The sequence below is a fragment of the Lissotriton helveticus genome, chromosome 2_1, assembly GCF_964261635.1.
Source record: "Lissotriton helveticus chromosome 2_1, aLisHel1.1, whole genome shotgun sequence".
Classification (NCBI taxonomy): Eukaryota; Metazoa; Chordata; class Amphibia; order Caudata; family Salamandridae; genus Lissotriton; species Lissotriton helveticus.
Window position 1 is genome coordinate 1,708,953,438 of NC_136059.1, and position 24,211 is coordinate 1,708,977,648.

The window sequence follows — 24,211 nt, forward strand, 5'->3', positions numbered from 1 at the left end:
GTGCCGGGTGAGGTGAGGTAAGTTCCCACAAAACGCTGGGTAAGCTATACTTTACAACTAATGTTTCTATTTCTTAAATGTATATTGGTATGACCAGGAGTACTTTTTGTCTTCTGAGTGGCGTAGAGATTTTCTCTTTCGCCTTGTTTGTGTTGTTGTGTTGTGTTCTTTTTACCGAGATACCATCATGCACTATTTCACTGCTTGCTGTTGTGCACGATTTTTTCTTTTTATAGGAAAGAACGAATGATTGGATAACCGCCAGCAAACATTTGAGTTCCAAGTTCCTGGTAGGAGTAATCCATTATATCTGTGCATAATTAGCAGCATTATTGTTATCAAAAAATTCTCACATTTTGCAGTCGCTATTACCATCCGGTCCTGAAGAAAGCTTGGACACTTGGTCCGTTTGAAGCTGAAACATGTTGACCTCACTGCACTGCGCCATCAGATAGTTATTATTTTAAACTATCAGGCGTTGTTTTAATTTTTGACCTTAGGACAATACCTATTAAACTTAATTTTTGTCCCAGGAGCCAATTTTATCTTCACTTTATCTTCACTTTATTTTCCACTAGCACTGCACTCCATTAGCAACACCTGAAAAACACTGTGGTTTAGAAGAACACTTTCAAAATCCATCTCCGCATCATCACCAGGTGCGTTGGGTGAGATCTGGATTCATGATTCGTATCCCACATGATGATACTCCGCCATAAGGGTGGGCTGATGGGAATTTTTTCAGCCCGGTGTTATTTCATATATGTGGTTTGATGGACTCACGGTTCTAGTCCTGACACGACACACAAACAGTTTATTGGACCAGGCATCTCTTTGTGTTTTTCTAGTATCTGTAGGGGCTCGAGGTGTCTTGGTCATTAAATAACCCCTTTTGACCGTCCTCACTTTATTTTTTAGCAGATAATCATCTGCCCTTAACAAACTGAACAAATCATATACAGCAGAATATTTTTTTTCCTTCAACTGTGGTATTGCTTGAACGTGAATAGCTCATTTGGATAGTGCTTCTGTTATTTTGGTAACTTGATATGAGGACACAAGAATGTTATGCCATTCAGTCACAATCGTATTTTGCCCCAATCTTTCTTTAAACCAAAAACGTGCTTGAAAGCCATTTTAGTACCAACAATCTGGATTTGGCATGTTACATTAAGCTTTAAAATGCACTAGAGCACAGAAAGAACAGTAGAAGAAAGCAGTATTATAAGGAACAGCAATTATAAAGCAATATTAACTGGAATCAGATACCACCATCAACCTTTCTGAACAAGACATCTACAGTATATTTTTAAGAAGCTGCATACACCACAACATTGTCCAACATAAAGCCCCAAGCATTTGTAAAGAGGTGACAATGTGGTGTTCAACATTTTTAATTTTAGGCACACAAGACAGACATTTACTGAGATGGGGGATTTCATTTTACAATTGGAAACCTAATTATGTAGATATTGTATACATTCAAACAGACTATTACCATCGTCATCATCTTTTAAATAAATTCCTTTATTTGTAGAGTAAGATGTACAAACATTAGAGTTTGTAATCTAGCCTGGGGATTGTCTGTCTAGGAAAGGATGATTACCTCTAGCAATAGTCTTGAGGGATACCATCCATAAAATCGATCACAGCATTATATTGCATTTAGCTAACCCGCTTGGCATGTGCGCCTTGTTAAATTTTTAATTTTAGATGGCATGCTATTAGAGGATTGGTTGCACACCTTAAAATCATGTGCTTTTGAAAAGGACTGAAGTTCCATTCTAATAGTCTGCAAGACGGTCTGCTGAGCCAATTGCCCTTCTTAGCAATGTTCTTAGTTTGACTGATCTCATTCCACCTCTGCTATACTCTCCATCAACTCTTCCTTAATACAGGTCAAACAACTAATTAGATTAGTGTAAAGTTTCTTCTTTTCACCACTTAGTTCCTGCTGCATTCGGGCTTTTCGTTGCCTGAGAATCTGCCTCTTTCTGTGCAGTTCGGTAAGTCTTTTACTGATCATGTCTAAATTATCAGACGACTGTCCGCTAACAGGTGTTGACAAAAGCCAAAAAGGCTCCGAGTTCTCAAAGATTTCAGAAGTGTTCTCTGACTCAGAAGATGAAGAAAAGGAATATTCCTGACTGAGTAAATGATCCGCAGTGGGCAATCCTTTTTTCCAATTATTAAACTCAGCACTGTCTTTCACGAATGGTGACTTCAAGACACCATCCTCAGTCTGCCTTCCAACAGGCAGGGGTGATCCTACTGCTGTAGACATCGAACCAAGTTCACTCCTCTTGTAATCAAAGTCTTCCCCCTTTTCAGGGTCTTGCCACTGCTGACACCATACACTTGGCAAAGGATGTGATAATGTCTCACACAGGAGCACGCATGGTCTTTTTGCTGGACTGGTACAAGCAGACAAGTCTTGACAATCAGCATTTACTGGCACTGGAGGACTAAGAGGGGTTACGGCATCAGCTGATAGAGTGATGGATTTCCCAGCAGTCCTCTCAGAACCATTCGCTCTTTTTACAACAGACTCTGTAGATGTGAATAAAAATATAGGGAAATCAAACATACAAAATGACATTATTTCTCAAGGTCTGCTAATGTTCTATAAGGCATGATATCGTTTTTATATCTGTTCTAATGCCGGGTTGTAGAGATGCAACCAACAAGGCATACTGTTGTGCCCCTCCAGGGAACGAAAAATCCGAATGTTTCTCTTAGGACCAATTAGACACCCAATCAATAAACAGTACTAGTACAATGTCAGTGTTAAGCGGTTATCTTGGCACGTGTATACAGAAAAGTACAAACGACTGCTGTCCTACAAATATATGCTTTTCAGGTGTGTATGTTGAAAAGGAAACCTTTCTTGCCAAGCGATGTGGATTTTGATCCAGAACTACATGATCTATACATTGTTTTTTATACTCTGTTTGAAGTTCAAGCCCACTACTGTACACCATGGTTTCTATGAGTAAAAGCAGACTACAAATACACTGTCCCTATGCACTGTCCCTATGAGGAAATATAGTTGAAACGAACAAATAACAACTGATCTTATGAAAAAACATAGCATATATAGACCTATGTGAGGAAGGTCATTGTCTGGTGAGAAGATTTCCTTTCTGAATTCTGCTTATTAGTAGTGATAACCAATGCATGTGGCAATTGTCTGATTGTGAAAGAGTGGGGTGAGTGAAGCAGGAGTAGTAATCAGTTTTAGTCCTGAATGTGAAGTTAGGTTGACTCAATTACAGAGTTAGGGTGACGGAGAACTCTTAAGGGCTTCGGTGACAAACAAATCTAGCTCTTGCTATACAGAGAAATGCTGCTATGGGAAACAACTTTAGTTTGACTGAGGGGCTGGCAACAGCATCAGCAACCTGATCTGTCAGTACAAGCAAAGGAAAACCAGTGTGCCTGCAGAACTGCTCAGGGATAATTTTAAACAGGTCCATCAATAAACAGCTACAACTTTAATATGAATGAATCTTTAATTTGCCTTATATATACCCCATTTTACTGTCTTCAGAATATGACACGGTTCCTTGAGATGCCTGGACAATCTGGAAACACAGCACTTGAATTTCATATTAAATGCAACAAACTAGGGATCTGCACAAGCCTCTTCCTATTGCCATGGCAACTGAAAAATGTAGTCACTACTCTATCACACTTGGACGTGGTCTTTACAGGCTGCAGTTGACTGACAACTTAGGCATCGTTCACCACGTCTTGTCAAAATGCAGATTTGCGCTTCAAATTCTAATTTAGTATCACTGCCCTGTGTTAGCAGTCTAGTTTAACAAAAGTCTCATGCTTGTTGGAAGACTGTCTTTTGTGCCACTTATAACGAATGTGTGGGATGAGTTAGTAAACAGCAGCATTGTGAAGAGAAGTTTCAACTTCGTGAGGTAACCTTTAAATATATATCGTTGCAACTAAATATCCAATAAAGGAAACTGTCGTTTTATATCTTAGACAAGATAGGATGCACATAGAAATTAAAAATGAGCATCGTTGGTCACGTCTTGTCAAAATGCAGATTTGACCTTCAAATGCTAATTTAGGATCACTGCCTTGTGTTAGCAGTCTAGTTTACCACACTTCTCATGCTTGTTGGAGACTATGTCCTTTGTGCCACTTATACACTTATAACTAATGTGTTGGATAAGTTAGTTAACAGCAGAATTGTGAATAGAAGGTTCAACTTCATGAGATAACCTTTAAATATACCTTTGCAACTAAATATCCGATAAAGGAAACTTTCTATGTTTTTATATCTTAGACAAGATAGGATGCACACAGACATTAAAAATTTGTAATGGAATCCACTCATAAGTGGAAGTAGATCAGCAGCTTGCAGAAGGCTGTTTGCGGTGGGGGTTTTTGCCACCAACGGGGGATTGAACCATGCCCTGCGCCCAACACCTTACTGCCAATAGTCAAAAGATACACTCAGTGAGGGAACTAGTAAATATAAAAAGAAACATTTAAAACAGAAATTCACTGACGCAAACAAAGGTTACAGTGACATTACAGTTTGGTGAGGTAATAAGATGTTATCTTACATTAAAAGAAAACCTGGAAATTCACAATAAATCCTAAAGATTAAAGTCTTGTTATAATAAGGCCCTGAAATATTATAAAAAATATTGCAGCCCCATCATGCACTACTTATGACTTCATATATTATATCACTCATGACATGTTTATCAACCTACTTCTGTTCAAATTACTCTATAAATCAGTAGAGCATTTAAGATATAAAACTAAGGACTAAACGATGCATCATGTAAAGCGTAAATAACACTGACACACACACACGCTTTCTACACACAGCATTCACCCTGTGCGAAACACTTTTGAGGACAGCCAAACTCATGTGGGTAATCAACCAGACACAAGTGTGCAAGCCTGTGATGCAGATGATCTCTGCCTTGTCACCAACTTTTCACGGAGAACCCTATTTGCTCAGACATTCAGGCCCGTAGGTGGCAAACCCCTAACACATGCACAGTCTTTGTCCTGTCCTTAATTCTTTGCAGGAAACCGACATCTTGTGAGCAATCAACCACACTTGGGTGGAAAAGTGCCTATTCAGAACAGTTTTTGCCCTGTGAAGTACCAATCCAAGGAGAGCCAACTGCGTCTACACAACCAAGGCCCCTTAGGTGGTGAAGGCTTATTACACCCAGCCTTCACTCTGTACTGAACACTTTGCAGATAGCCAACCTCTAGTGGGCAATCAAGCAGCCATGGGTGGGCACCTACCTGGTGAGCGGATTCTTCACTTGTATGCACATCTTTTCATGTAATGACCAATCCTTCCGCAAACTCATGGCCCCTTAGGAACGCAAACCCCTACTACGTACAACTTTTGTCCTGTAGCATTGCTTTTACAGATAGCCGGTCTCTTGTGTGAAATCAACTAGAAATCAGTCGGCAAGCCACTGTGTCATCAATGATGTCCACAATGATGTCACTCAACAGGTCATGAGTGATGTGATATGTGAGGTAATAAATCACAGGGCCACGTTGTAGTTAGCTCAGTAAACTATGACTGGTGCCTGCCTCTGTTGTTTTGCATTTAAAAATATGTTGTTATGACGGACATTTTCCACTAACAATGTTATTCTAATGTTGGGATTTATATATATATATATATATACATTATATATATATATATATATATTCACTGAAAAAACCATAGGTTATAGACCATATATAGTTAGGAATTAGCATTTACAAAACCTTATTTTACTCACACAAAACCATTGAAATTCCATATATAGTTAGTTGCACTAACTATATATCGCACACCCGCAATCCACTGCTGATGATGTCACATATTACATCATTCATGACATGGTCAGTGACATCACTGATGACATCACTGATGACATCTCAAATGACATCACTGATGACATCACTGACGACATCTCAAATGACATCACTGATAACATCTCAAATGACATAACTGATGACATCACTGATGACATCTCAAATGACATCACTGATGACATCACTGATGACATCATCCAGTGACTGTGTGTTTCTGTAAAGTTAAAATGTGTCTTACATATTGAAGAATGAGTGGAAGTATAAGTGTCTGGACAAAGGATTTAGTAGGTGCATGACTGAATGTATGAGTGAGTGATTAAATGTGTCTCACTGAGTGCATGGGTTAGTGACTAAACTATCTTAATTTGAGCATCATTATGTCTGTTGTTCTGTAAACTGCTGCATGTGTTGATCAGTAGCTATATGATTAACTATATGGGTTACTGATTGATTGTCCAAGTATTTGTATGGGAGACTGAGTGTGTGTGTGGCTGGCTGGCTGGGAGGTGTGTGACTCTGTGCAGATCAATGTGTACTTGTATCAATGATTCTATAAGAAGGTAAGTATGTGTTAGTATATGTTTGAAAATGTAAGGTGCTCTATGTTTAACTGTATAGACAAGAAAATGGAAGTGTCATTGATTCTTTAACAGGACTGACTACGTGTGTGAGTAACTCCATGGATGAGTGGCAGACTGTGAGTGTCTGTATAGGTGTATGAGTGCATATGATAGTGTTGTAAAGATGAGTGATTGTATGTATGAATGATTGTATGGGTGAATGAGTGAATGTGTGTGTAGACATAGGAATCAGTGAGTGCGTATGTAGTAACTAGTATTGGTGTGTCAATGGTTTAAAAAATTATACTCTGTATTTAACACTGGGTGAAACAGAGGTTATATTAAAATGTGAGGAGATGCATTGTATTGTCACATGAATGATATCATCAGTGATGTGGTCATTGATGTCAAATCAGATGTCATCAGTGATGTCATCAGTGATGTCATTTGAGATGTCATCAGTGATGTCATCAGTGATGTCACTGACCATGTCATGAATGATGTAATATGTGACATCATCAGCAGTGGATTGCGGGTGCGCGATATATAGTTAGTGCAACTAACTATATATGGAATTTCAATGGTTTTGTGTGAGTAAAATAAGGTTTTGTAAATGCTAATTCCTAACTATATATGGTCTATAACCTATGGTTTTTTCAGTGAATTTTCAAGGTTTTGTAAATGCTAATTCCTAACTATATATGGTCTATAACCTATGGTTTTTTCAGTGAATTTCATTGGTTTTTTAACAGCTAATATCTGTAGCTGTAAAATGTATTGTTCTTTAAATCCAAAAATATATTTTATATGTTTATGAATAAATTTTTTTTAAAATATTTTTTTTTCTTCGTTCCCGCTTCGCGAATCGGGAAGCTTCCCGTTAGCTGACCTTGATGCCGCGAAATAGACCGCGAGCCGGTAAACGTTTCTTTACCGCAACTGCCGCGTTAGAAAACAACATCGTGACGCCTCCCGTCCGCATGACATTTCACGTTGTCGCGTGATACGTCATATGACCTGCTACGTTAGCGAACTGGTACGCGAAGCGAGTCGCAAAGCGCAGGTTTCTGGAAGCAAACCGGGAGGCCCTGCAAAGCGCTTAACGTAAACACAGCAGGTCATGTGACTTGGTAATAACACTTTTCATTGGTTCATTTCACTTTTGGTTTCCTAATGATGTAAGACTAGGTCATATAATCTAAAATGAACACTTTTCATTGGTTGAGAACTCTTGTTTTTCCCAAATGATGAAAATCCCTCCTTCTTTCCTCACTCTGACTTTCATCATTGTGAGAGAAAGACCCTTTGTGATCACTGAGCAATGGCTTCTTTAGTAGCTTCAGCTGGTGCTTCCCCACCACCTCCACCACATCCAAGGAAGAGTGGACCACCTGCTCAAGTTATAATTCAACAAGAAGAGGAAGAAGAGGAACAGAACGACGAGCACGAAGAGAGGCAGTTTTTGCCTGAGGAGCCCAGGACGTCTCACCGGAAAGAAAATTTCATTTGGCAATTTTTTAAAATTCCCAAAGGTCAGAAAAAAGTAAATGCAAGATACGTAACTTGCCTTATATGTCAAGATAGACTGTCCAGAGGAACCGAGAAAAAATACAGTTTCGGAAACTACACAATGCATCGCCATATGACTAGGTGGCATCCTAACAACTACAGTGCTGCACAGTTTCGGAACGACCTAGATAATCTCCCTATTATGGCCAGAAGATCTGTTGTACCGGAAGTAACGGGACCAGAGGGCAGGGAGATGGTGCCAAATATACAAATGAGATTTGGTGAAGTAAAACACATCTGCGTATATTGCGATGGATTCATTTGCTACGGAGAAAGAAGCATCACTCTGATCAACAGAGCTATTGACTATCATATGCAAGTTTGTACGAAACGCCCAAAATAATAAATACTTTTTTTTTGTTTTGTTGCTCCTGTTGAGCCCTTTACAATGAATCGTTTTCATTGCCCCCTCCAAGAAAAACCCCAAAAAATATAAAACTGTTCAGAAAAATTCAAAAAAAGTAAAAAAATGTTCCGAAAAATAATAAAAAAAATATAAAACAACAAAAACAATTAAAAAAAAGTTCTTTTCAGAACTACCTCTCCGTTATTAAAAAATTGGTACAATATTTGGAACTGTGCCAACCTCTATTTCTCTTAGTTCGCTTCCCAGTTCGCTCGCCGGTACGCGAACCGGAAGCGAACCAAAAACAGTAAGTATAAGGGAAGGAAACAGACACTTATGTTAAAAGAAAGACAGCTATAGGGGAGTAAACTAGAGATACTATTACCCGTAATCCACTGCTGATGATGTCACATATTACATCATTCATGACATGCTCAGTGACATCATCAGCAGAGGATTGCGGGTTTTTTGGCAACGTGCCTTATCCACGGTTTAATAACGCTGCCTTTTGCTTTATATAAGTTTTCAAATTGTATGAAATATATACCAATAGGTCGTTATGAACCTTTAGGTAGTGCTTTTCTTCATGAGGTCTGGTCGCTTCCATACACATACAGATGTTTCAAAGATGATCAAGAAGTTTATCTGAATGGAGAGGAATGCACTGAGACGCCAGATCATTCACTAATGTGTAGGCACATACAGTTACACGGTTCATGCAACAAACACCGACCAAATATGGCTTGCGTGTTGCAAGGCACGCCAGTTCCTGCTATCATCCCCACGTTCAAGTTGTTGGAAAATGGTAGTTATTTGATGCTCAATAATGAAGATTGTTCTGGGTTAATTAAAAGTATTCCTTTTATCGTAACAGTAAGTGAACGGGTTATTTGCTGCAGAAATGTTCTATTTCCTCCCACACATGAACATAGGGAGTTTTCAATCTCGCCACAAATACCAACCTTGGGAGCAGATTTCAACGGCATGGCAAGAATAAGAGCTCTTTTGTCTCAGAGAGAGGTGGCCTTGAGTTCGGCCCGTGAAACTTTCGTGCTTCACATAGCGAACACCCGTACAGAGGTGCAGACCCTTTTCAATTCAGATTTGCCTTTCCATTTCAGCAAGATGGTTCGGACTATCTTTAACGCATCCTCCACAAAGGCCCTGGCGCACTTTTTTAAAGTTGTTACCAGTGGTCTCGTGACTTCATTTGAGAAAATCTTTGGAGTCATCCCTGCTTTCTTTCATTCTATTTTTTCCACTCTGCTTCGTGGATTGCCATTTTTACTTGCATTACCAGCGGACGCTCTTGTGCTTTTTTACATTTTTAAATATGGATGTCCCTCCTATGCAACCTCCCGCCCTGCAGCTGCTGACACTGTTCCGCAATCGCATGCTAGAATATTATGGCACAATGCCGTTGGCGATATTAAGCACGGCATATGGATTATCTTTTCGATTCTCCTACTTCACCTGTGTCCAGCCTGTATTTCACTGCCTGACCTGTGATTTCGATTGGGCCATTGATTTGTGTCTCTGCGGACCGGTTTCTCCTGACGTCGACTTTAATCAGCTGATGACTCCTATCATTACTCACGAGTTGGTTTGTCCTGGCGAAAGGATTATGGCTGTGGCATTGATGCATGGACTAATTGGTCCCTGGAATTTACTGGTGGCAACACAGTCTTTCTTGGAACAGAGCTTTCTTGAAAACCCACCGAGCTGTCCTCTGATGGTGATAGAGGATCCGGTGCTGGGAGAGCACGTATGTTCTTTTCCGCTTTTAAATTGGATGGCTGAACTCTTTTCGGATGAAGACGGTGACTTCCTATTGGAGGCTGTTGCAGCTTATTTTGCATACACAGTTATGTCATAGACCTTTTTCATTTTTGATATGCTGAGTACTAGCATTTCATTGACAATTCATTGACTTATTTGTCAAGTTTTTATTATTTAGCTTGCCTATTGGCTTAAGACTCGATAAAGTACTTGGCTGTTTTATTTTTCTTTAGCATTACATTTTCCTAGTTTTTAATATTTTACCTTGCGGACCGTCCACATATAAAGTTGCAATCTGCTCTCATGAGATGGCACTTCTATTATCTTATTCAGTTCGTTTCCGGATCATGGGGAGGTGTCATCTAGGTCCTGGATATCTTTACACCGTGTTAAGTTAGCATGGGCTCATTACCGGTTTAAACGCCATTTTTCCTTTTTTGCAACTTCTGCACGCGACACTTAGTTGTTGCTTTAGCTTTCAACCTAATAGTTCATTGTGATTTACATGAGAATAATATGTTATTGCTCTACTATCTGCTTTACTTGTTAAACTATATCTGTACAGCGAGTGCTGAAGTTTCAAGAACAACACAATACAGAATTGTTATGAGGTCTGATCTCCACGACTTCATACTCATAACATAAGTGCAGCTTCTGCCAATTCTGGGCATGAGGCGGGTTTTATATTGCTTTGCCGAACACACATACACAACACTTGATGCGGTTCACATGAAGAGAGAGCTGGTGTATGCTGATGTGATTCCTTCAAATCTAAGACACTAAAGTATGGGCACGCTCTAAACCAACACAAAGAGACCTTCTTAGCAAATAATATAATATGTGTATTAGGGAGGGTGAGATATAAGCAGCCGCGGGCCGTGGAGGGAGTTACGATGGGGCAGGGAGGCGGGGAGGGGGAGGGGCAGGGTGGAGCCCTCTCCACCCTGCCCCTCCCCCTCCCCGCCTCCCTGCCCCACCGTAACTCCCTCCACGGCCCGTGGCTGCTTATAAGTGTTGATAACTCTTATTCATTTACAGCATGTTAACATACTGTCACCATTCGCTTTTTATGTACTAGTAACTATGCTGGTAATTTTGCTACTGATAATATGTGTACTTGTATTATCTAAGATACTACGCCTGAGAAGACGGCATTAGTAAATAAACATTTCAAATACACATGTGTTCTTCTTAACTCCATGTTCTGGTTTCTAAGAAATATATAACGACCGACTGTTCATGAGTTCCACGTATCCTGAGGTACTATAAGTTCATATTCTGGATTGTCTAAACATTGAGAGTTTGTTATATCCAATGTGACACTGTACCTAGCTTGCTAAGGGGTTTTTGAGTACTAAGGTGAGTTTTGGGGCACCCTAATTCGCCGAGGTTCCAATCCTCTGTCCACAGTTCTGTGTGAGAACAGAAACCCTGCGACAGGGGCACCCCCGACCCTTCCTGGAGCTTCATCACACTTGCGATACAACTCCAGCAATGCGCCACCTTTACGGCACAGTTACATCACGCATCTGTGCTGTTTTTGCCCCATGATGCGCCGCATTGTAAATGCAGCACACCATAGGTGACGGAACAGCGGCACAGAATGACTAACACATCCCTGGTGATGCGCCAGTCATCATAAATCTATCCCTATGCTTCTTATCTTGTTCGAGATGAACCGCCATATGTATCATCAAAGTTTTTTGCATTTCCTAAATAGCGAACTTTAAGGAATAAATAGCGATTCTTTACCATTCCTAGTTTGCGATTAGCTATTTGCTAATTACAAATTACCCATTCATTTCCTTCATTTCCATAGGGCGGTTGGACTCACTTTTAGCTCGAACGGCTGAATGGATTTCCACGAAACTTGGCAAAATTGTAGGGACTGGTAGCCCGATGTGCCTTTGCTATGTCTCAAGATATATGCTCCAGTGGTTTTTACGAAAATTAACTTTGAAAAATTTATATTGGGCTACATTGGCCTATATATATGTTGGAGCCCAAATGTAGCCCAATGTAGCCCAATGAAGCCCAATGTAGCCCAATGTAGCCCAAAGATGGCCGCCAGAGACAAAAAAAACAAATGTAGCCCAAATATCAGCCAGATGTAGCCCAACTATAGCCCAGTGACAGAATGACCAATCAGCTTCGCAAACCTCCGTTACGCGAAGCGGAGCGCTGTTACAGATATATATCTTTTTTTGAACGTTAATTTCTCAAAATCCACTAGAGCACATATATTGAGACCTAGCAAAGGCACATCGGGCTACCAGTCCTTAATATTTTACCAAGTTTCGTGCAAATCCATTCAGCCGTTCGATTATTATTATTATTTTTTTTTTTTGCCCCGCGGGGCCCTTTTAAAACCTCCACATCAAACCTAGGGGGTCAGCGAGGATCTACTATTCCCCCTTATGGTCATTTGCCCCTTCGCTTTGGCCTCCTCTTGTCTCTCGATCCTACCGAGAGACAAGATGGCGGCCGCTACGGACTGTTTGGAATGTTGACAGACGCCGGAGAACCAATCAGCTTCGCTTCACAAAGCTCCGTTGCGCGAAAAGTACGCGTCCTGGAGCGCTGCCCGGTCCGCTGTTACAGATATATATCTTTTTTTAAACGTTAATTTCTCAAAATCCACTGTAGCACATATATTGAGACCTACAAAAGGCACATCGGGCTACCAGTCCCTACAATTTTGCCAAGTTTCGTGCAAATCCATTCAGCCGTTCGGGCTAAAAGTGAGGCCAACCGCCCTATGGAAAACTCAATGTTAAAAACACGTTTTGGGACCCCCCTTTTTTCTCGGCCCCCCCTTGACGAACCCCCCCCAAAATTTCAAGGGCTGCTCAGAAACAAAATGTGCCATTTTCCTGAAAATTTCAGCCAATTCCGTCCACAATCTCGAAAGTTATTAGACATAGAATTTTCAAAAATCCCATAGAGAAAAAATCCTAACTATATATACCTACTGGCGACCGCCAGTAGGTAATATATATATATATATATATATTACCGCTACTTTCCTTCTCTTTCGTAAAGAAAACAGCACTCGCGGGAGTAGGATCCAAGCTTTTATTGTTTGATCCTTCGAGCACCAGACGCGTTTCGGCTCCTGCCTTTGTCAGTGGTACACTGACGCGCCATTTTTCAAACTTTTTTATACACACCTCATGTGACACACATTAGAGTAGTAGAAACAGGACTGCATTGAGCGCCATCTTTGAATGTCTACATAAACGCGTAATGACATTCTCATCCTTATATAAGGTTATCATTCCTCATTGCGCCCTGAATGGGCTTCCATACGTTTGAATACTGTACACATAATTACAGATCAAATTGTATATTACATACACTTATTTAGCCCTGAATGGGCATTCTGGCCCCTTTGGTCCGTCCCGCTACCACAAATATTTACACATTATACAACCTTTTCCCATCACCATTTTAAAACCATAAGATTTTCACAGGATCTCCCCCTTACATAATTTCAAATTTGCACAATTATTTCCTTTGTTAACAGTTCTCTCTCTATACACTAAAGATTCATTTTACAGTATTGCACTCAACCCAAATGTACTGTCATTTCCTCGTGACTGTTAAGACCTCCTGGGGTCTTAGTCCCGATATCTATAATGTGCCTGGATTCTAGCCTTCTTAATTTCTTCAATCTGTCCCCTCCCCGGGGATTGTTCGTTACTTGGTCCAAGGCAAAATATACTAATTGGTCACTGTTACTATTGTGGTGTTGTTTGTAATGTCTCGCCACTGGGTATGTGGGATCACCAAGAAACTCCCTTTTCACGACGAATTCCAAATCCTCCGACAATCACGACAAAGAGGGGGAAGAGGGAAACCCCCAGAACAGCAAAGAAGCGCCCCACAAGGAGGAGCGGCGAGTGGAGGAAAAAGCAATTATTCCCCTCCAACAACACGCAGTGCGAGATTCAACAGAAGGCGCATGTAGATAATGACCTGGAAGAATCTACGAATCTGACTATAGTCAATTTGAGTGATCGGAGTCTGACCAAAGAAGAAGAACAAGTACTCAAATTGGGACTCTCCTTTTGCCCATCCAAACCGCTGGAATACACACAAACAAAAATAGACTTGTACAAATTCTCTAGAAAATTGAAATTGCAAAAATTTTATAAATTAAGACCTAAGAAAGCAATAACGCAAAATGCAATGACAGAGGTACAAGAAATTCGTGTGAAGGACATCCCGGCTCTTGAAGCCCTACACGAACTGAGAGCGGAAGGGGCGAGCCAACTTGAAGATATATCACAATTGAACATACCACAGAAAGGAGGGGGTACTAATTTCAAGCCAGCATCAACATTTGTACCACAGATGCCGGCGGACAATATAGATCTTTTTATAGACACAGTCTCGAAAGAACTAAGGAAAATCGAAAAAAAGGGACAAACTAATAAACAGTGGAACCTGACCCGGAAACACCAAGAGGCTATCAAGAACTTACAGAGTGATAGAAAATTGATTATAAAACCCTCCGACAAGGGGGGGAATGTTGTCCTGCAAACATACAAGGCCTATAACGAGGAAGCATTAAGGCAACTACAGGACACAACGTGTTATTGTAAAGTGGGGAAGAAAGATTATCAGGAGAGCATCAGTAAGTGCCATGAAATGCTGAAGGATTGGCATGGGAAAGGAATAATTGAGACCGAGGAGTTCCTGTACTTACGATGCCTCAACCCAACCACACCTTGTTTCTATCACCTCCCGAAGGTCCACAAGGACAAAAAGAAACCACCGGGACGTCCAATTGTAAGTGCCCAAGGCAGCCTCTTAGAACCTATTTCCATTTATGTTGATTATTTTTTGATTAATCATGTAAAGACCTTGCGGAGTTATATAAGAGACACAAAGGACCTGTTGTGCAAATTGGAACAGCTTGAGTGTAGAGAAGGAGACCTATTGATAACAATGGACATCGCTAGCTTGTATACAAGCATAGGTCATGAACATGGTATGGAAGCAGTGGAGAAAATCTTACAAACTCGAGCGGCCACCTATCGGGAGCACAACGCAATGCTTCTGGACTTTCTTAGATTCAGTTTAAAGAATAACATCTTTTTATATCAAGACCAGTACTACAGACAATTGGTGGGAGTGGCCATGGGCACGAGCTATTCTCCCAGTTTTGCAAACATTTTTGTAGGATGGTGGGAGGAAAATATAGCCTGGGACCCCAAATATCAGGAATGGACACAGCACATACTGGTTTGGTATAGATATATAGATGATCTGCTGATCATATGGAGGGGTCCAGAAAGCAAAGCGGAAGATTATATAGAGAGGCTAAATGTCAACTGTTATAACTTACGCTTTACACATGAGATAAGTGAAAATGAAGTGAGCTTCCTAGACCTAAAAATAAGACTTGAGCAGGGTAAAATAAGCACACAACTATACAGAAAACCCACAGCGGGCAATTCCACCCTTCATTCCATGAGCAGCCACCCTACGAGTTTGATCAGGAGTATACCGTATGGCGAACTCCTACGTATTAAACGTAACTGCACATCAGAAGAAGACTTTAGAGTCAATGCTAGGGCGAGTATAGAAAGATTCAAACTGCGAGGCTATGGGGAAGAAAGCTTAGGGGAAGCCCTGAGAAAAGTGGAGAACATCCCACGTAAAGACACACTAAAGGCTAAAGAAAGGGATCTAGAACAAGATGGGAATCTTAGGCTAATCACCGTATTCTCAGAAGGAGCAGGGGTGTTAAGAAAAGTGATGAAAAAGAACTGGAACCTGCTCACCACGGATCCCGTCATAGGTACAGACATCCCCACACAACCAATGATAACCTACAGAAGAGCAAGGGCATTAAGAAACGCTCTAACAAGCAGTTACCTCCCCCGCCCAACTATAGATCCCTTTGGGAAATCCATGCCAGGCTTCTACCCATGTGGACGCTGCAAAGCGTGTAGAAACAGCAAGAAGGTGCTTACATACCAAGTTCGAGGGAAACAACGGCAAATCAAGTCTTTTCTAACATGCACCACACCCTATACTGTCTATTGTTTAGTATGTCCTTGCGGACTAAGGTATATAGGGAGCACAGTAAATCCAACTAAAATGCGTATCCTAGAACATTCTAGAGCAATCACGAACTGTGATCCCACATACCCAGTGGCGAGACATTACAAACAACACCACAATAGTAACAGTGACCAATTAGTATATTTTGCCTTGGACCAAGTAACGAACAATCCCCGGGGAGGGGACAGATTGAAGAAATTAAGAAGGCTAGAATCCAGGCACATTATAGATATCGGGACTAAGACCCCAGGAGGTCTTAACAGTCACGAGGAAATGACAGTACATTTGGGTTGAGTGCAATACTGTAAAATGAATCTTTAGTGTATAGAGAGAGAACTGTTAACAAAGGAAATAATTGTGCAAATTTGAAATTATGTAAGGGGGAGATCCTGTGAAAATCTTATGGTTTTAAAATGGTGATGGGAAAAGGTTGTATGATGTGTAAATATTTGTGGTAGCGGGACGGACCAAAGGGGCCAGAATGCCCATTCAGGGCTAAATAAGTGTATGTAATATACAATTTGATCTGTAATTATGTGTACAGTATTCAAACGTATGGAAGCCCATTCAGGGCGCAATGAGGAATGATAACCTTATATAAGGATGAGAATGTCATTACGCGTTTATGTAGACATTCAAAGATGGCGCTCAATGCAGTCCTGTTTCTACTACTCTAATGTGTGTCACATGAGGTGTGTATAAAAAAGTTTGAAAAATGGCGCGTCAGTGTACCACTGACAAAGGCAGGAGCCGAAACGCGTCTGGTGCTCGAAGGATCAAACAATAAAAGCTTGGATCCTACTCCCGCGAGTGCTGTTTTCTTTACGAAAGAGAAGGAAAGTAGCGGTAATTTTAGCGAGCAGCGTCGCTCGCGACACGCACCCGTGCAAGAGTGCGCGGCCTGACGCAACAAGGAGCGAGAATATATATATATATATATATATATATATATATATATATATATATATATATATATATATATATATATATATATATATATATATTATATCAACAGGGCCTCTCAGGAAGAAAGGTAATTGAGCCGCACACGATCTGGTCATTTTAAAAGCATTTATTTTCATGTTGCAGCGCGGCCGGTTTCCTAGTTGTCCCAATGCATTTCAGACGAGACATCGACCTTCGTCAGGGGAAGGGGGCCTCGGCATCGCACAGGCTGAAGAGTCCACTCGTCAGCTTCACTCCTTTAAGATGTTCGCCATCTGGTGGCCACCCCCACGGGCTGACTGTGCTTAAAAGCATGCTGGTTTATGTAGTGTTCTGATTGCCATGATGGTGTTACCCTCACGTGGGTGATGCCGTTCTATAATGCTGCTTTTTAAAAATGCCGTAATCACCTAGCATGCCCCTATTAGGTTGCTGGGGGCCAAGCCAAAGTCCGGTCCTTGGCGGCTGCCTGCTGCCCATTGTGCTCTCACAAAAACAAAGTGTTGTCCAAAGTCGGGCAGTATTGGCGCTTTTGTAGGCGGTGCGTGGCTCGAGGTAGGACACCCTCTAAACATCAACAGGGCCTCTCAGGAAGAAAGGCAATTGAACCGCACACGATCCGGTCATTTTAAAAGCATTTATTTTCATGTTCCAGCGCGGCCGGTCTCCTAGTTGTCCTAATGCATTTCAGTCGAGATATCGACCTTCGTCAGGGGATGGGGGCCTCGGCATCGCACAGGCTGAACAGTCCACTCGTCAGCTTCACTCCTTTAAGATGTTCGCCATCTGGTGGCCAACCCCCACGGGCTGACTGTGCTTAAAAGCATGCTGGTTTATGTAGTGTTCTGATTGCCATGATGGTGTTACCCTCACGTGGGTGATGCCGTTCTATAATGCTGCTTTTTAAAAATGCCGTAGTCCCCTAGCATGCCGCTTTCAGGTTGCTGGGGGCCAAGCCAAAGTCCGGTCCTTGGCGTCTGCCTGCTGCCTATTGTGCTCTCGCAAAAACAAAGTGTTGTCCAAAGTTGGGCAGTATCGGCGCTCTTGTAGGCGGTGCGTGGCTCGAGGTAGGACACCCTCGAAACATCAACAGGGCCTCTCAGTAAGAAAGGTAATTGAGCCGCACACGATCCGGTCATTTTAAAAGCATTTATTTTCATGTTGCAGCGCGGTCGGTTTCCTAGTTGTCCCAATGCATTTCAGTCAAGACATCGACCTTCGTCAGGGGATGGGGGCCTTGGCATCGCACAGGCTGAACAGTCCACTCGTCAGCTTCACTCCTTTAAGATGTTCGCCATCTGGTGGCCACCCCCACGGGCTGACTGTGCTTAAAAGCATGCTGGTTAATGTAGTGTTCTGATTGCCATGATGGTGTTACCCTCACGTGGGTGATGCCGTTCTATAATGCTGCTTTTTAAAAATGCCGTAATCCCCTAGCATGCCCTTTCAGGTTGCTGGGGGCCAAGCCAAAGTCCGGTCCTTGGTGGCTGCCTGCTGCCCATTGTGCTCTCGCAAAAAAACAGTGTTGTCCAAAGTTGGGCAGTATCGGCGCTCTTGTAGGCGGTGCATGGCTTGAGGTAGGACACCCTCTAAACATCAACAGGGCCTCTCAGGAAGAACGGTAATTGAGCCGCACACGATCCGGTCATTTTAAAAGCATTTATTTTCATGTTCCAGCGTGGCCGATTTCCTAGTTGTCCCATTGCATTTCAGTCGAGATATCGACCTTCGTCAGGGAATGGGGGCCTCGGCATCGCACAGGCTGAACTGACCACTCGTCAGCTTCACTCCTTTAAGATGTTCGCCATCTGGTGGCCACCCCCACGGGCTGACTGTGCTTAAAAGCATGCTGGTTTATGTAGTGTTCTGATTGCCATGATGGTGTTACCCTCACGTGGGTGATGCCGTTCTATAATGCTGCTTTTTAAAAATGCTGTAATCCCCTAGCATGCCGCTTTCAGGTTGCTGGGGGCAAGCCAAAGTCCGGTCCTTGGCGGCTGCCTGCTGCCCATTGTGCTCTCGCAAAAACAAAGTGTTGTCCAAAGTTGGGCAGTATCGGCGCTCTTGTAGGCGGTGCGTGGCTCGAGGTAGGACACCCTCGAAACATCAACAGGGCCTCTCAGTAAGAAAGGTAATTGAGCCGCACACGATCCGGTCATTTTAAAAGCATTTATTTTCATGTTGCAGCGCGGTCGGTTTCCTAGTTGTCCCAATGCATTTCAGTCGAGACATCGACCTTCGTCAGGGGATGGGGGCCTTGGCATCGCACAGGCTGAACAGTCCACTCGTCAGCTTCACTCCTTTAAGATGTTCGCCATCTGGTGGCCACCCCCACGGGCTGACTGTGCTTAAAAGCATGCTGGTTAATGTAGTGTTCTGATTGCCATGATGGTGTTACCCTCACGTGGGTGATGCCGTTCTATAATGCTGCTTTTTAAAAATGCCGTAATCCCTTAGCATGCCCTTTCAGGTTGCTGGGGGCCAAGCCAAAGTCCGGTCCTTGGTGGCTGCCTGCTGCCCATTGTGCTCTCGCAAAAAAACAGTGTTGTCCAAAGTTGGGCAGTATCGGCGCTCTTGTAGGCGGTGCATGGCTTGAGGTAGGACACCCTCTAAACATCAACAGGGCCTCTCAGGAAGAACTGTAATTGAGCCGCACACGATCCGGTCATTTTAAAAGCATTTATTTTCATGTTCCAGCGCAGCCGATTTCCTAGTTGTCCCATTGCATTTCAGTCGAGATATCGACCTTCGTCAGGGAATGGGGGCCTCGGCATCGCACAGGCTGAACTGACCACTCGTCAGCTTCACTCCTTTAAGATGTTCGCCATCTGGTGGCCACCCCCACGGGCTGACTGTGCTTAAAAGCATGCTGGTTTATGTAGTGTTCTGATTGCCATGATGGTGTTACCCTCACGTGGGTGATGCCGTTCTATAATGCTGCTTTTTAAAAATGCTGTAATCCCCTAGCATGCCGCTTTCAGGTTGCTGGGGGCAAGCCAAAGTCCGGTCCTTGGCAGCTGCCTGCTGCCCATTGTGCTCTCGCAAAAACAAAGTGTTGTCCAAAGTTGGGCAATATCGGCGCTCTGGTAGGCGGTGCGTGGCTCGAGGTAGGACACCCTCTAAACATCAACGGGGCCCCTCAGGAAGAAAAGTAATTGAGCCGCACACAATCCGGTCATTTTAAAAGCATTTATTTTCATGCTGCAGCGTGGCCGGTTTCCTAGTTGTCCCAATGCATTTCAGTCGAGACATCGACCTTCGTCAGGGGTAGGGGGCCTCGGCATCGCACAGGCTGAACAGTCCACTCGTCAGCTTCACTCCTTTAAGATGTTCGCCATCTGGTGGCCACCCCCACGGGCTGACTGTGCTTAAAAGCATGCTGGTTTATGTAGTGTTATGATTGCCATGATGGTGTTACCCTCACGTGGGTGCTGCCATTCTATAATGCTGCTTTTTAAAAATGCAGTAATCCCCTAGCATGCCCCTTTCAGGTTGCTGGGGGCCAAGCCAAAGTCCGGTCCTTGGCGGCTGCCTGCTGCCCATTGTGCTCTCACAAAAACAAAGTGTTGTCCAAAGTCGGGCAGTATTGGCGCTCTTGTAGGCGGTGCGTGGCTCGAGGTAGGACACCCTCTAAACATCAACAGGGCCTCTCAGGAAGAACTGTAATTGAGCCGCACACGATCCGGTCATTTTAAAAGCATTTATTTTCATGTTCCAGCGCAGCCGATTTCCTAGTTGTCCCATTGCATTTCAGTCGAGATATCGACCTTCGTCAGGGAATGGGGGCCTCGGCATCGCACAGGCTGAACTGACCACTCGTCAGCTTCACTCCTTTAAGATGTTCGCCATCTGGTGGCCACCCCCACGGGCTGACTGTGCTTAAAAGCATGCTGGTTTATGTAGTGTTCTGATTGCCATGATGGTGTTACCCTCACGTGGGTGATGCCGTTCTATAATGCTGCTTTTTAAAAATGCTGTAATCCCCTAGCATGCCGCTTTCAGGTTGCTGGGGGCAAGCCAAAGTCCGGTCCTTGGCGGCTGCCTGCTGCCCATTGTGCTCTCGCAAAAACAAAGTGTTGTCCAAAGTTGGGCAATATCGGCGCTCTGGTAGGCGGTGCGTGGCTCGAGGTAGGACACCCTCTAAACATCAACGGGGCCCCTCAGGAAGAAAAGTAATTGAGCCGCACACAATCCGGTCATTTTAAAAGCATTTATTTTCATGCTGCAGCGCGGCCGGTTTCCTAGTTGTCCCAATGCATTTCAGTCGAGACATCGACCTTCGTCAGGGGTAGGGGGCCTCGGCATCGCACAGGCTGAACAGTCCACTCGTCAGCTTCACTCCTTTAAGATGTTCGCCATCTGGTGGCCACCCCCACGGGCTGACTGTGCTTAAAAGCATGCTGGTTTATGTAGTGTTATGATTGCCATGATGGTGTTACCCTCACGTGGGTGCTGCCATTCTATAATGCTGCTTTTTAAAAATGCAGTAATCCCCTAGCATGCCCCTTTCAGGTTGCTGGGGGCCAAGCCAAAGTCCGGTCCTTGGCGGCTGCCTGCTGCCCATTGTGCTCTCACAAAAACAAAGTGTTGTCCAAAGTCGGGCAGTATTGGCGCTCTTGTAGGCGGTGCGTGGCTCGAGGTAGGACACCCTCTAAACATCAACAGGGCATCTCAGGAAGAAAGATAATTGAGCCGCACACGATCCGGTCATTTTAAAAGCATTTATTTTCATGTTCCAGCGCGGCCGGTCTCCTAGTTGTCCTAATGCATTTCAGTCGAGATATCGACCTTCGTCAGGGGATGGGGGCCTCGGCATCGCACAGGCTGAACAGCCCACTCGTCAGCTTCACTCCTTTAAGATGTTAGCCATCTGGTGGCCACCCCCACGGGCTGACTGTGCTTAAAAGCATGCTGGTTTATGTAGTGTTCTGATTGCCATGATGGTGTTACCCTCACGTGGGTGATGCCGTTCTATAATGCTGCTTTTTAAAAATGCCGTAATCCCCTAGCATGCCGCTTTCAGGTTGCTGGGGGCCAAGCCAAAGTCCGGTCCTTGGCATCTGCCTGCTGCCCATTGTGCTCTCGCAAAAACAAAGTGTTGTCCAAAGTTGGGCAATATCGGCGCTCTTGTAGGCGGTGCGTGGCTCGAGGTAGGACACCCTCTAAACATCAACGGGGCCTCTCAGGAAGAAAGGTAATTGAGCCGCACACAATCCGGTCATTTTAAAAGCATTTATTTTCATGTTGCAGCGCGGCCGGTTTCCTAGTTGTCCCAATGCATTTCAGTCGAGATATCGACCTTCGTCAGGGGATGGGGGCCTCGGCATCGCACAGGCTGAACAGTTCACTCGTCAGCTTCACTCCTTTAAGATGTTCGCCATCTGGTGGCCACCCCCACGGGCTGACTGTGCTTAAAAGCATGCTGGTTTATGTAGTGTTCTGATTGCCATGATGGTGTTACCCTCATGAGGGTGATGCCGTTCTATAATGCTGCTTTTTAAAAATGCCATAATCCCCTAGCATGCCGCTTTCAGGTTGCTGGGGGCCAAGCCAAAGTTTGGTCCAAAGTCCGGTCCTTGGCGGCTGCCTGCTGCCCATTGTGCTCTCGCAAAAACAAAGTGTTGTCCAAAGTCGGGCAGTATCGGTGCTCTTGTAGGCAGTGCGTGGCTCGAGGTAGGACACCCTCTAAACATCAACAGGGCATTGCTTTTACAGATAGCCAGTCTCTTGTGTGAAATCAACGAGAAATTAGTCAGCAAGCCACTGTGTCATCAATGATGTCCACAAGGATGTCACTCAACAGGTCATGAGTGATGTGATATGTGAGGTAATAAATCACAGGGCCACGTTATAGTTAGCTCAGTAAACTATAACTGGTGCCTGCCTCTGTTGTTTTGCATTTAAAAATATGATGTTATGACGGACATTTTCCACTAACAATGTTATTTTAATGTTGGGATTTATATATATATATATATATATATATATATATATATATATATATATATATATATATATATATATATATATATATATATATATATATATATATATATATATATATATGCAAAAAAGAAGGAGAGAACTCTGGGTAGGTCTCAGTTTAGGTGGAAAGCAGCTCCTTTTAGAGCACTCTCAACACCAGCGACACTCTAGATCTGCTCACCTCAAATGTCTGTTTTTCTATCAAAGTTTTTAAGCATAGGATTAGACAGTGCTATCCATGCCGAGATAGAAAATGACAAAGTCTTTCGCCATTTAAACAGCAAAGTCTTTAAGCATAGGACTAGTACAGTGCAGTCCTTGCCGAGCTGTCAAATAACAAAAGCCATTTATCACTCCAGGCACAATATTACAGCTTTGAATTGGTAAAATACCAACTCAAGCCAACCTGAAATGATTAAAAGCAACCCCTGACACAGTGTTTCGCTCTAATTAGAGCTCTTCAGAGAGGTATAGCTTTGTCCAGACACAAGGGAGCACCCAGTATTAAGTCAAAACAAAACCCTTTCAGGCATAGAGTGACGCATAAATTATGCAAAAAAGAAGGAGAGAACTCTGGGTAGGTCTCAGTTTAGGTGGAAAGCAGCTCCTTTTAGAGCACTCTCAACACCAGCGACACTCTAGATCTGCTCACCTCAAATGTCTGTTTTTCTATCAAAGTTTTTAAGCATAGGATTAGACAGTGCTATCCATGCCGAGATAGAAAATGACAAAGTCTTTCGCCATTTAAACAGCAAAGTCTTTAAGCATAGGACTAGTACAGTGCAGTCCTTGCCGAGCTGTCAAATAACAAAAGCCATTTATCACTCCAGGCACAATATTACAGCTTTGAATTGGTAAAATACCAACTCAAGCCAACCTGAAATGATTAAAAGCAACCCCTGACACAGTGTTTCGCTCTAATTAGAGCTCTTCAGAGAGGTATAGCTTTGTCCAGACACAAGGGAGCACCCAGTATTAAGTCAAAACAAAACCCTTTCAGGCATAGAGTGACGCATAAATTATGCAAAAAAGAAGGAGAGAACTCTGGGTAGGTCTCAGTTTAGGTGGAAAGCAGCTCCTTTTAGAGCAC

The 24,211-nt window shown here is 43.0% G+C and overlaps 1 protein-coding gene across 1 annotated transcript in view; it reads right to left on the reverse strand.

Annotated features, from left to right (window-relative positions):
• Positions 1 to 805: 805 nt before the first annotated feature.
• LOC144819913 (uncharacterized) overlaps positions 806 to 24,211 on the reverse strand; it is a 120,319-nt gene continuing 96,913 nt past the window's right edge. Inside the window, exon 2 of the mRNA XM_078677622.1 lies at positions 806 to 2,550. Within this exon, the coding sequence (XP_078533748.1) occupies positions 1,853 to 2,550 (698 nt within the window). The 3' untranslated portion in view covers positions 806 to 1,852. The remainder of the gene's footprint in view (positions 2,551 to 24,211) is intronic.